The following is a 14,291-nucleotide window of genomic DNA, read 5'->3' as shown; positions in this document are numbered from 1 at the left end:
CGTACAGGACCCACTTCTCATCACATCTCAACACTCTGTCCAGAAATGACTCCTTCCTCAGACAAGGCAGCAAAGAAACACAGGTATCTGCTCGCGTTGCCTTCTGGCCCGGAGACAAATAACGTGAAACTCAACTTCTAGTGCTTCCTAGGTTGAAGGTGCTGCCGAATGATTTCTCCACTCACACTCAACTTTAGTCTCAGTTCCTCACATGTCTGGCCATTGCTCTCCTCAACTGCTGCCTGAAGATCTTAATTTTGGACATATATTGGTCTTCCGGCACGTGGTGCATCTTCGAGGGTTTCGTCACTGTCCTTAAACTTGTTAAATCACCGCTGCACTGTCCGCGTAGTCACGACACCACTCACCAAAAGCCTGCCATACCTTCCGCCCACTGCAGCGGCGTTTGATCCCAGCTTAAACTCGTACAGCATGCACACCCTTATGACGCTCTGTGGAGGTCCCATGTTCACTTTGTCCTTACGCAAGTTTACGGTGTAACTGAACTGCCACAATCAGGTAGTATGTTGGATATACCCACACCTAACAACTGACCTTCGCCTTATCTCCATTAGCATTCAACTCACGCCAATGGAACACAGACCACAAAAAGCGACAAAAATTTTCTTGGTTACCTTTATAGATTTTACAATTTTGACACAAAACAACCTGAACTTACCTATTTTTAATTCCCTTTCTTACCCACTTTCTGAGCTAGAAGGAAGTTGAAGTAAGCATCTTAATACACGCTCTGCTACGATGAGTTCAAGTTAATAGTACTAGCAGTGTTGTTTTCTGACAAGTTTTTTTCTTTTCAAGCTTCTGAGCCTGAATGATTAACCCTATATCAAACAACTACATTAAATATTCTTTTTGTACTTCGGTCTTGAAAAAAAAAGAAAGGATTCAAAGCGAAAAGCTTGAAAAGAATACAGAAACTACTGAAATAAGTACCGGTTTCAGCAATTCCTTATAGTTCTTGCGTGTATAATTAGTAGTTTCGATTACTGATGAATTACTCACTTGCACAACATTCTTTCCACGTGCTTGCAGTAGAACAAATGTCTGAATATCATCTGATAGCAGGCGAGAACCTTCCTATTCAATACAAGAGATACTGGCCACTTGACTTCATAGCCAAAGGAAAATGACTCCAACCCAGATAGCTGGAAATTTTCTTGCGGATTTCGGTATTCTAAAATCAGAACAATAGTTTCGATAAATGAACACTTGCCTACCTAAGGAAAGACATTTATGGGAAATATATCAATCCTACAATTACTATGCACGCCCTTCGTACCAGCAGGTACTGAACAATAATGAAATAAACAGAAAAAATCTGATTCAGACTGACGGAGACTCGAAACTCAATATCCATTACTGGGTGTTCTTATCTACTAATTAAGACACAGCCAATATATATATATACATATTATTTGTTTTGTTTAGACAATTTAACCAAACTATCCACCATTGTGTCTACAAATTGACAGCAAATGAAATGGTTGCTAGCTGGAACTTAGTGAAGTAAAGCAACTTAGTGAAACTAGTGAAATAAAGCACCGAAAATACAGAAAATTGGTCATATTGCTGATAGCACAACGGGCAGTAGAGCAACTCGTGAACAAGTCAGTAAGTGATCGAGGTTCGAATCTTTGCCAGCACAGAATACAGATTCTTCTTTTTTTCCAAACATTCGTAATTTACGAAAAAAGAAATCCAAAGGGTTTAATACTAGTGAAAAGAATGACATCTGAGTAGCAGATACCGATATTTCTTAAATAATAATAATAATAATAATAAAAAGTATTACAAAATATCCATCAGTCTTTTCAACGCAACTTAACGTCCTATATACTTTTAAATTGAGGGTGGAGAATGATTCGCCTCTCATTCTTGATTGATTTTAACCACAAATAATAGGGATTGTGGGAAAGCATCTAAGAAAATACATACTATATATTATTTCTACATCGAATACTTTTCTTCGAAAGTTATCGTAGAATTTCGTCTTTAAAAAATCGGAGGAAAGTAAATAATTCGTAACCAATTTTAACTTCATGCAGTACGGATTGGGAAGCCTCAAGGAATGCCTAATACTATATTGCACTAAAATCGAATATAACGTAATGGAAATTATCGGAGGTTGAATTTATCTTTTCATTCCTGCTTAATTTCAATCCCAAAGATGAGGATAATTAGGAAATCACTATGTAATCCATAGTAGAACACAATCTAATAACTTTATCGTACGTTGAAAAGGGAAAATTATTTTACCATATTTAAATACAGAAACTTCAAAGTTCGGAGGAACTAATCATTTTTACCCACTTATCGTTCATTGATTCCAGGCGCAGACAATGGGAATGATCGCGAAGTCACATAAATATACTAGATACTGTAACACAACTGATTCATTTTTACGTAGGTTCTATTATTACATTATTGTACTTGCAAGTTTCAAAATGGCTTAATTTTACTCTTTTGTTCTTGACTGGTTTTAGCCTCCAAAACAGGTTTATTTCCTACGGTAGGAGGAAAGTACACAATAACCATCAGAGTGCGAAATCCTGGAGGGGGGGGGGAGGGTCTCTCTATTTAATATTTTTAAAGATAATTTTACCTCACTGATAACTTAGTGGTAGTGAATGCAGACACTAATGTCAAAAGTCTGCAAATTAATTACATTAATTCATATGCAATTAATGGGTGACCTAACTGTTAGCGGTACTCCATATCTTACAGAGTTTAATGATTATGGATGTTGAAATATGTGAACTCTATATGGTGAAACGTGCCAGTGCGATTATTTTCTTCACATCTCCCCCCTCCCTTTTTTTTCTTCTTGACTTATAATTTCGCAATCTGGCACACACCACATTAAAATCAGATAAATTATACGACAATTAAATTGTGGAAGACATATAGATCGACACACAAATACCGGTTGAATCGACTGGTTTGAAGCCTGAGTCAAGTAATTTAAAGATTATCACTCATATAATTAAAATAGCCCGTACCTTTTTCTTCATGAGTCTCTATGCTGAGAATTTTACACATTTGAAACATCAAGTCGTATGGCAGTAATTCAGTTCGCATATCATCTTTATATGGATCAACATTAGCTACGGAAGTCCTCAGCGCCAATTCAAGAAGATTCTCTAATCTTGTAGGTACTATATCATCAATATTCTTCTGTAGCTCTGTTTCACATAAATCCATAAATTGTACAATAAAATCTCCCTGATCCAGAAGAAAATAATGCTTCACTGATCTACAACGAAAAGAAAAAAGTTACTTATATCAGACTGTAGTGTAATAAGGAGAGAAAACTAAAAACATTGTTCCCATTCGTATAGTTTCAATATTTAAGAATAGCTGTGTGATGTGAAAAAGAAGTTTACATATTGTTTCAAATTACGAATAGACCAGAAACAACAAACGAGCTCTTTTATTTTGTTTATTAAAATGGCTACTTGAACAAAAGTCGTAAAATTTTCGCTAAATCTGATAGCATTTTCAAAACAATGGTAAGAACTGAGGTTAAATAATACTGTAATAGGATAAAAAGTAACAGCTAGATAATATTAAATAAACCCAAACATATTCCCTTTTTCTATCTTGTTACGGATTCATTACATAATCAACAATCCGAATTTTCACTGCCTTCGATAGCAGCATTGTCAAGACAGTATATTTTTTGTATTTATTTTCATGGTTTATTTACAAAATAGCTCTTCAAATGGCTTACATTAATGATCTAAAATATCTAGCGTTAGAGACACTTGATCCCTTATACCATCTAGATCATTCAACTACAATTCACAAAGAGTGAAAAGCTAAGATGGACCGAGAATCGAAGCCGGGTCTCCGGCTTATTACATCAGTGTTCTGATCATCAAATTTCAAAGTTCGCTCCTAGACCATTTGCAGCTTGAATTCCAATTTTATTGAGCTCGTATCTATAGTAAACTTGGTTGATCAGTAGTTGGTGTGAAGCAAAGGTGGTTGATCCACAGTTCCCATATCTCTATAAATAAAAACGAAAGTATCTTGCTTGTGATCGCATCACGGCAGCTGAACCATTTTGAAATGATTTTTTGAATACAGTTAGCACTTGGATCGAGCTGGATTTTTGTCACATTACTTTCGTTAAAAAGTGTATCCTAAGGAGGAGGAGGATGTTCAAAATTTATACCAAAAATAGAGTAATTTACGAAACCTCCGCATTTGGAAGATGAAACTTGGTATATAAACTCCTTATTAGAAATAAGTGAAAACAGACGTGATTTTCGGTCCGGTTGCTCTCTACCACTCTTTGAATTATTACTGAATTCATCACGTTGATTATTTCCTATAGTTATCCGATAATTCTATAGTTTTACGGTGTTTTCCTCATCCTAGTTCTTGTACGCAACCAAACCAGATGTTATGGGATCCTAACACTAAATAAAAATTGCCACACGTTAAAACATCCAAATACTTTTTTTCCTTTTTTCTTTCTGATTTATGGGTAATATAAAGCCCTTGATATGTACTTAAACCGAATACTCAATTGGCGATTGAATTAACATTGATTCAACGGTCTTGAAATGATTTTTTTAAAGTTTGTCTCACTGTTATGCCCTTTAGGCTAAAAGAGACGGATGATTAATGAAAGTGAATGACTATGATTACGTTTTCGTGCAATCCCACCGGGAATTGAACCCAGAACCACACACCAAAAGATAGACGGGCGGGAAACGCTAAGATCTTGGAATGCGAATCAATCAGCAAATTGATGTAATAATATAGATAGACAGAAATTTCTTAATGAAAATTGGAATTCAAGCTCAATTCCACACACTCAAGAAATACCTTTTGTGTAATAAGATTTTTGGTGAATAAAAAGTATGATCCATCATTCTACTTATAGATTTCTGTAATTCCTGAATATTATTTGCATTTCCGATCTTTCGACTCTCCTTTGAAGTCTTGGTCACAGAGGATAAAAACAGGAAGAAAATTAAAATCATCAAGGAATAAAATGGAACGGACTTACCAAGGGAAGAGCAGTATTATTCCTTGATACTTTTATTTTTCTTCCTGTTTTTATCTTCCGTGACCAAGACTCCAGGGTAGAGACGAAAGCTCGGAAGTACCAGGTTATCATAAAATAAGTATCGCTGTTCAGAGAACTCTGGAGACGTAACCACTTGACAGAATGCAACCAAACCTGGTAGGAGTATATTTGGAAACATGCAGAAGCGATTGGTGTAGAAAATAAAATTAGTTCCGATTTTCGCCACCAGAGGTAATTGTGGCGCTGTATAACACCAAATAAGTACAGCGTGTAAGAAAAACGACACTAGTGATGCTAAATGATAAGAAAGACTGTAATTGCCTCCCCTGTGGGTCTCGTGGATTGACTACCAACGCTATTTATACCCCGAGGTCAGTGGCGGATTTACGGGAAGAGCGAGCTTTTGAGTTGAAGCGTCCTTTTATAATTCTGGGATATCTTACGAAAACTAAGTTAAATATTAGACTTTCCTGTGATCATAAACTGCAGCCTCCCTCCAAAGTTACAGGAAAAGGTTACTGTCAAATATCGTTTCCAGAGGCTATTGTTTCTCTTCAGTGTTAGTCTATATACGGTAAGTGTGGTATGGAAGACAAATATTATTATTGATATTCAATGAAAGAAAGGCCATAATTACGCTCCCCGTGCGATGCGTGGCTTTGATTTGTACTGCTATTAGTAACCCCGTGGTGTAGTGATGTGTTATAGGCGATGATGGTGATGTTGGGTTCTGGCAGGTCTTTGACGTGAAGGTCCCTGGGCAAGAAAATCCATGATGACTGGTACCGTATAAGATGATGATGATCTTCTAAGGACGGGACCTACAGGATAAGATGGTATCCGACTTACGTGTTTTCACCGGAAATCAAACCCGGGACCCCCTGATCACAAGGCAAAGAGCGTGAGAAGAAGAAAAGCCAACATCGGATTACCATCAGCTCACTTCTGGTACATAGTGGCGCTCAAATCCGTAATACATGCAGGCGTGAGGAAGCACCTGGAGCGTCACTAGTGTCGTTTTTCTTCTACGCTGCACTTAATTGGCGTTGTACAGCGCCACAATTACCTCTGGTGGCGAAAATCGGAACTAATTTTCTTTTCTACACCAATCGCTCCTGCATGTTTCCAAGTATACTCCTATCAGGTTTGGTTGCATTCTGTCAAGTGGTTACGTCTCCAGAGTTCTCTGAACAGCGATACTTATTTTATGATAACCTGGTACAAGTAATATTCAAGAATTACAGAAATCTGTAAATAGAATGATAGTTACAATTCCTGAGCGTGGTTCACATCGTCTGGAGTATGACCCAATTTGTTACTGCTCTGCAGAATTCACTTTTCTCGTTTCAGAATTCATTTCAAAGAGATGAACAAGTGAAGATGTTTCAAGATTGAAAATGATTTTGTATGTTTTGACGTATGAAAATTTTTATTTACCATTAACAGACATGCATCCCATCACATCAGTCAGTAATTATCGGATTCTTTTCGACCTACGTTGGAAAGAAACAAAATATTTATAGTTGGTAGAATATCTTATGTTTACTATCACCTACCACTTTTAAAGTTAAATGTACGCTTTTTATTAAACATCTGTAACTGTTATTGATAGCGACTATTCATCATCATTCAATACTCACTGTACGGGTCTCATCATCAATTATTTCGGTTTCAACTGATAGGTCAGGCATGATGTCTTTCCGATAGTACTTCTGCCATCATTTATTTGGTCTAGGAATTAATTCGTGCGGTTGGTACGCACACATTGAAGCTGTAGTACAAACACAAAATACATAAATACCTTAAGAAAAATATTGTCCATCGCTAGCCACCACTTTCGCCCATCTGTCAGGCAATGTACGGATTCCGTGGCGAAAGAAGTCCTCATCCTTGGAAGCGATCCAGTAAGAGACCCATGTTTCGATATCTTCTGAAGAAGTAAACCGCTGTCCAATCAAATCGTTGTTCATGCAATCGAACGAGTAGTAGTCCGAAGGAGCAACGTCTGGTGAATACGGCGGGTGGGGTAAAACTTCCCATCCGACATTTTCTAAATAGGTTTTGACCGGTTTTGCGACATGTGGGCGAGCGTTATCATGTTGAACAATAAGTTTATCATGTCTGTTCTCCCATTCTGGTCGTGTTCTGGCCAGAGCTTGCTTCAAACGCATTGTTGTCGTCGATAACGTTCTCCATTCATAGTTTCACCCGGTTGCAACAGCTCATAGTACACCACACCTTTCATATCCCACCATATGCACAGCATAACCTTTGCACAGTGAATATCTCGTTTTGGTTGTGATGGACCTGGTTCACCTGGTTTCACCCAGGCCTTTTTTCGTTTAGGGTTCTCGTAATGGATCCACTTCTCATCACCCGTAATAATTCGATGCAGAAACCCCTTTCTGCTCTGTCGTTGAAGCAGCAATTCGCAAATGGTTTTTCGTCTTTCAACGTCTCTGTCTTTCAATTCATGTGGAACCCAATGTGACATCTTTTGAATCATTCCCATGGCTTTCAAGCGTTTGGAGACTGTTGTTTGATCAACGCCTAATGCTGCTGCAAGTTGTTCCTGCGTTTGACACGAATCCTGCTCGAGCAATGCTGTCAATTCTTCGTCTTGAAATTTTTTTGGCTGTCCAGCTCGCTCTTGGTCTGCCAAGCCGAAATCACCACTTCTAAACCGTGCAAACCACTTCTGACACGTTCGCTCAGCTAGAGCATGGTCACCATACACTTCCACCAAAATACGATGACTTTCAGTCGCACTTTTCTGCATGTTAAAGTAATGCAGCAGGACACCCCGCAAAAACACTTTATCAGGCACAAATTGCGCCATGTTCACTTAACTACAAACTGGTGTTGTTGACGCTTTAATCCACTGCCCTATACTACGAACGATACGCGATGACAGGGGTTTGCAACACATGTGTGGATACACGGAACTGTGGGACGCTCCGTTCGTTGCGCCATCTCTTGTCCACCCGCACGAATTAATTCCTAGACCAAATATTTCCAGTGAGTTCCAAAGATATGAGTAAATATGGAGTTTGTAATGGTTATGTTGGGCATTGATTTTTAAAAATTATATAGTGAAAGACAGAACTGCAATTTTTGTTTAAATTTCCGAAAGAAGGAATTTTACAGAGTAAGTGAATCAAAGATAATGAAGATGAGGAATCGTATTCACATGAATGAATAAGAAGAAGAAAGTGACATGCACAGCCGTCTATCCTGTCCTTGCCTAGGAAATGTATTATTTAGAGCCTTTTTTTTTTTTATTTTTAACCACGCACTTACGGTGACAACGGAGTAACGGAATTAGCTGACTCATACATAGTGACACTAAAAATAGTATCTTATCTATTCAAAGTGGACCGAGGTCATTTCGTAACTCGTTGCTTGCTCAACGACCGAAATAACTAGAGAAACTAAACTGACATAAACTGACATACCGTTTATTACCGTTAAATTTTTGCCAACATTTTAATCATTTAAAGAAAAAAACACTTACCTTAATCTTCCCATCAAATCATTCTCATCCATTAGCAACTCTAGTAAAGTCTTACTAGCGAATGTATAAGCTTTCTCTATAGCTTCAACGTACTGCCTTTCCTTTATGGTGTACACAATTTCTGCTGCTTGAGGAGACTTCACATTTTTACCTGTAATATGTACATATATTTAAATATTCCTCAAGAATTCAGATTTGATAGCATACTAAATACAGCGTGCCCACAAAAACATTCCCTTCAGTGCTTGTAAAGGAATTTTAATTACAAATAAAAGATGAAAATAATAAATTTCCAAAAATTGCAACAAAAACTTCAATATTTTCTGAGGTGCGCTAATATGATGTACGTGTACGTGCACTGGCGTAGTCCGTAAAAAGCCTATTTACCAAACGCACGGCCCGGGGATAAAGATAGCTAGAAAGCAGTGCTAATATATCACTCCAACCGTGCCTAAGTCAATGAAGTGTGGAACCGTACCTTGGCCTGTCCCAACGGCGGGACACATTTACTTTTTGGCTTATATTTGATCCTTCTGTATGCCATATTCGCCATTTTATGGTTCTTCTTAAGTTTTAAGTTTCTACCGAAAATAAAAGTAACATTGCTTACCGTTTCAGTGGAATGCAGCTTAACTGTCAGCCATGGAATTTAATACTCCTCACACGAAAGGATAAATCACTGTTAAACAATCTTTCCAGTTAAAATTCCTTTCCTCCGAAGCTATACACGTAAACCTAATTTAAGGTGAAATCCGAACCACCGTAGTGTGTTCAAATTTCTCATTGCTCTCCCAACGAGAATCAAACCCGGAAAAACGTAGCACGGTTGATGTGACTATGAATTCAAAAGGTTGAACTTTAAATATGATCCTGTCACACTGGTAGCTGAGTGTGGACAATTTCAAGAAAATGCTTATGACATCGTGCAATCAGAAGTGAACTATGTGTTGTATGGTATGACTTCTTATTCAAGTGCCAAGATAAGCAAGGTAGGATTTACCTAATATGAATTATTATTATTAGGTCTAGGTTATCATTAATGTATTTTTTCTGCAGTTTTATGTCTTTATAGTCTGTAATTTTATTTTTCTTCGTTTCCATATGTTCTGGTTATTGATAATTCAAAAGTTATTAATTAGTACTATTTAAAATCTTTAATGAAAGATCAATACATTTAATGTCAGGTTTTGATACATTATGGACATCAAAATACAACGAATAAATTCATTTTTGCAATATGAACTGCTAACTTAAAATTTATTTTGTCACTTTATTAATTATTTTCGGCGTTTTATCTTGCCACAACTATCAGTCTTCGGTTTCAAAGTAGATATATAACATGTTCCAAGTTTGTGCTGAAAAACATTTATGATTATCAAGAGGAAAATTACTAAATGTTAAGATACATTGGGTAGATGGGACAAAGGATGATCAAAACACAAATCTTAAAACCTTTACTATTAAAATGATTACGAAAATTTGGAGCACACATCATGGACGAACATATAGGACGATGGCCATTTTTCCTAATAAACAGAATAATTCTTAAAATCTAATATTTACATCTCCAGTGATAAGCTTTTACGAAGGTGGAAGGCAAAGGAATTGCAATTTGTTTGAGATATCTTCTTTATTACTACCAAAACTTTAAATATTTGCAAATTTTTTGTCATTTTTTATTTTAAACAGTAAGTATTCTTGCTTTATTTTCCTTACTAATTTTACCCAAACTGTTACTCTTTATTCCATCATGTCCGAGGCAAATGAAAACATTAGGTCTGTGGAAGTTATCTATTTATTTGAAGAGAGCTTTTACTTTCAATTTCTTTTAAAATGTAATAAGGAATGGAGCAACGATTAACAAACACACAAATCTGACAACTGTATTGGCGAGAAAGTAAAACCTGATCTTCCGCTGGTCGAGTGTATATTCTTCCAATTGAAAAAAAATGAAATGAAATTTTGAGTTTTACGTCCCACGGTTATGCCGGTTAGGCTAAAGGAGACGGTGATAAAGAGTAATGAATGAAATGGTGGAATGAAGAAAGTGGGAGGAAACGGGAGAACCCCGAGAAAACCCACGCACACGGTGTTTGTCCACCACAAAGTTCACTTGGCGGGAGCAGGGTTTGAACCCGAGACCCCTAGCACCAGAGGTGAACGCTCTACCACTGAGCCACCGCGGCCCCTCTTCCAATTGAATTACCACCGACACAACAAGTTTTCTGTTTCTGACGCATTACTTCACAAGCCCAAACTAACCAGCCACAACTCTGACCTATTTTGGTAGATAATGCTTCAACGTACAGTATATAAAATTATTATTAATATATTTGCACTCAGTAGTATTACAATCTAATCTGGTCAAGTCAAACTCAAAAAGTAAAAGTAAAGTTCAATACACTAAATAAATTATTGTGTCAAGCCAGCTCCGTGTGCCAACCTAGCGTAATTTTTCACCTTGAAATCAAGCGTATTATCTTGCCATACAATATTTACATTCAATTTGAAACACACTTACTTACCACATTGTCTGATAACATTAAGATATTTTCCAGTTCGCAAAATCATATCCGCAATCTTCTCCAAAAATATTGGTATTCTTTCTCTTCTCACTGTATATCTCTTCTCCCAGTAGTCATCGCTATAATCTAATGGCAGTTCTTCCTTTTGGATTATTTCATTATCTTCAACGAGAAACTGAAAGTAAATTTAAAACAAGTGAGTTTCGTTTTACGGTGTGAAACTACAGTAGACTTCCAAACTACAGTGAAACCTGTCAACTTGGCTACCTCTGTACGTTGGTCACCTGCTCATCTTGAACCTGCATTTTCCCACAAGACATTCGTTACTTATTACTCTGTTAGTTGGCCACCTGTCTATCTTGGCCACGCACAATACCGTTTTATTATTTTTCTTCTCTTTCGTATTCCCATATGAGAGGCAGATGTTCTATATTTGTGACTGGAGATAAAGTAGTATGGATTTCTACGATTTGTTCTTGGAGGTCAATGGCCAGAACACTACCCTGATAAAGGGGTGATGAAGGAAGATGTGAATAAGAAAAAGCACGTACAGGTATTCAGGAAATGGTTGTATTGGTTCAGGAAATAGATATGTATTTGTTTACGGTATCTATTTTGGTAAAACCATTAACTATACCGGCTTCTTTCATCAGTGGGGAGCTTTAGTAATTCGGAAATTCTCGAGGTTAAAGCTAACCATTTAAATTGTCAACTATTGGCACCTGACTGCTTGTCGAAATGTAGCGGAGGTTTCGAGACATGAATTCCCTTAAGATTTTCACGAAACACCTTTTGCTCCGAAGGAAACACTTGTAGCTCATTAACAAGAGGTAGTTAACTACAAATTTAGAATGTGTATATGTGCTAAAAAGGATAAAAGAAACACCTCTAGAACGAACCGCCATGAATAAATTTGTTATTAATAAGTGATTTCCTATTTTTTGAAAGATATCTACAGAAAATATTTGTCGCTGTTTAATCAGTTCAGATGAAAGTTTCTTACTCTACAGAGAGCAAAAGAGCAATTTCCGTTTTGAGTGCGTGTTCGTTCCGTGATCTCTGTTCAGTGAAAAGGGACGTGTTGAATTCATGAATTCATAATGGATTCGAAACGTAGAAAGTTGAATGAATTGTGCATATTAAACATACTGTAGTATTTTTTTCTAGTATTGTATATTGTTATGATTACTCAATATACATTATTTAAAAGTAGCAGACGTGCCATTGCTTATTAAAATTTTACAATCAAGTAATACTAGAAACCCTACTCTAAAAATACTCCAATCACATTTATTTTCTGTAAGTTGGCCACTTTTCAATGGAACCGATAGTGGCCAACATAGACAGGTTCACTGTCTACGAATTAAATATTCAACCTTTTAGTAGTATATCTTTAACTATTGGTTGCAACAGAGAAATAAGATCAGAGAGATATCTTGTTCCTCGGACGCTGAATCCATATCAAGAAGCAATTACTCGCTATCCGGTACCAATGGGTAAGGTAGTCCACCTGCACCAGACAAATATTCCCATTTAGGAGGCACCAATAGCTCTCCTCTGGTAGGTGTGGCTAGAATAGTGTAACGGGATTTAAACCAAGGACCGGCAATCTTTATTCACGTTGGGAATTAGTCCTGGTTCAACAGTAACCGTGATGGGGTACACGTGCACTTCTGGGCTTAATGGTCCGTGTCATTGACCTATTTGGAAGGCTGACGACCTCTTCTGACCTCTTGCCTCCCCTAGTAAACACGTAACAGGTGTTATTAAAATCCGAAATCATAAAGTGCGCTAAGAAAGTATTTTATATTTTTTCTTCACAGTGATTTGTATATGAGCATCGCTAAGCAAACAGATTTGAAAATCTACTGCAAAGCTATTCGTCCTTGAAAAAATGTAAGTCTTTTATCCGTAAGAAGCAAAACAAATCATTCCCTTTCACTCCCTCTTTTCCTTTCATGCAACATGTGATTAGCACACAGCTCCATCCAATTTTTTTCTTCTTCACCTGCCACAAGAAAGTACGAAAAGTTTTTCAGTCACACACACACACACACAAAAAGTGTGATTACATTGTACGTAAGGCCAAATGTTTAAAGCGTTGTTCTGTGATGCAAGCGGACACTTGAAAGAACCTAGCCAGAACACGTAAACAGAGGCTAACATCGTCCATTGTGACTTCTGCTATTGTCACCAAATCTCTCAAGGAAACAGGGTTGGACTCAATTTTAAAATAATTAAAATTTGTATTCGATTGCTCCTCATTCATATACAGGAATAAATGTTCACATATACTTTTTAAATATTTGCAATTTTAAATTAAGAAGGCGTGAGATTTTGTGATATTACATTACAGAGCCGCCCTTGGTTTTTACTACTTTCTGATAATTTGTTTATACCTACAATACAATGCTGAGAACTCATTAAATAATCTCCTGTACACTGTTAAATTCAAATGAAATTCGCACAACAAAATGTGTGTCTGTAAAGGACAAGCTGGACATAATGACTGTAGACATGCTGATTACAGTTTGAACGTCGTCGGACAACACGAATGTACCTGTGTAAGTGCGGATCACAGTCGATGTATGCAATGCCACAATGACGTGACCGAAAGCCTATTTCGCTCTTGACTTCGAGCATAATCGTACTGTACTGCTGCAGAAAGCAGGGTTGTCATTCACCGTAGAACTACCGCTTGTGTAGGTCGTGATGTACCATTGGTCCATCGATAGTGTACACAATAAGAGTAGAAAGTTTCCTCAGGAAACGCCCTCCCCCGCCCGTGTCCCAAGCATTGAGAAGCACCTGGACTGGAAGATCATTTGGCCTGCTCCACCTTACAGAACGGCGATCGCCAGTGCAATCAGAGCCATTTTAGCTCCCCACATGAGTGCACGAACACTGAACTATCGGATTTTGGAGTCAGGTCAACGTCATTATATTCCTCTTGCACGATTAGCCCTAACACCAGCTTCGTCGAAGATCTTTGATGGTATCGAGAGATACTGTACTGGACGCAACAGTATTCTGCGATGAGTGTCTTTCTGACAAGGACATAGTGACAGGCTCATGCTTGTCCGTAATGTTAAGCTAAGCCGAAAATCTGGTGAGTTCGCACATGATATGCAGGACATACACCTTGCATTCTAGTACGGACGCATTAAGCTACAAAAAGGCTCGCCTCTGG

General features: G+C 37.5%; 1 protein-coding gene across 2 annotated transcripts in view; it reads right to left on the bottom strand.

Moving 5' to 3' along the window:
• LOC145669730 (gamma-tubulin complex component 2-like) overlaps nt 1-14,291 on the bottom strand; it is a 73,208-nt gene that overhangs the window by 35,609 nt on the left and 23,308 nt on the right. For both annotated transcript variants that reach the window (XM_081738051.1, XM_081738052.1), the window contains exons 9-12: nt 11,102-11,276; nt 8,577-8,727; nt 3,021-3,274; nt 1,024-1,195 (exon numbers count right to left, since the gene is read on the bottom strand). In XM_081738051.1, the coding sequence (XP_081594177.1) occupies nt 1,024-1,195; nt 3,021-3,274; nt 8,577-8,727; nt 11,102-11,276 (752 nt within the window). The remainder of the gene's footprint in view (nt 1-1,023; nt 1,196-3,020; nt 3,275-8,576; nt 8,728-11,101; nt 11,277-14,291) is intronic.

Source organism: Thermobia domestica, chromosome 14 (genome assembly GCF_964235325.1).
Source record: "Thermobia domestica chromosome 14, izTheDome1.hap1.1, whole genome shotgun sequence".
Taxonomy (NCBI): Eukaryota; Metazoa; Arthropoda; class Insecta; order Zygentoma; family Lepismatidae; genus Thermobia; species Thermobia domestica.
The sequence above is the reverse complement of the archived record's forward strand: the minus strand, read 5'-3'. Positions and strand labels throughout refer to the sequence as shown.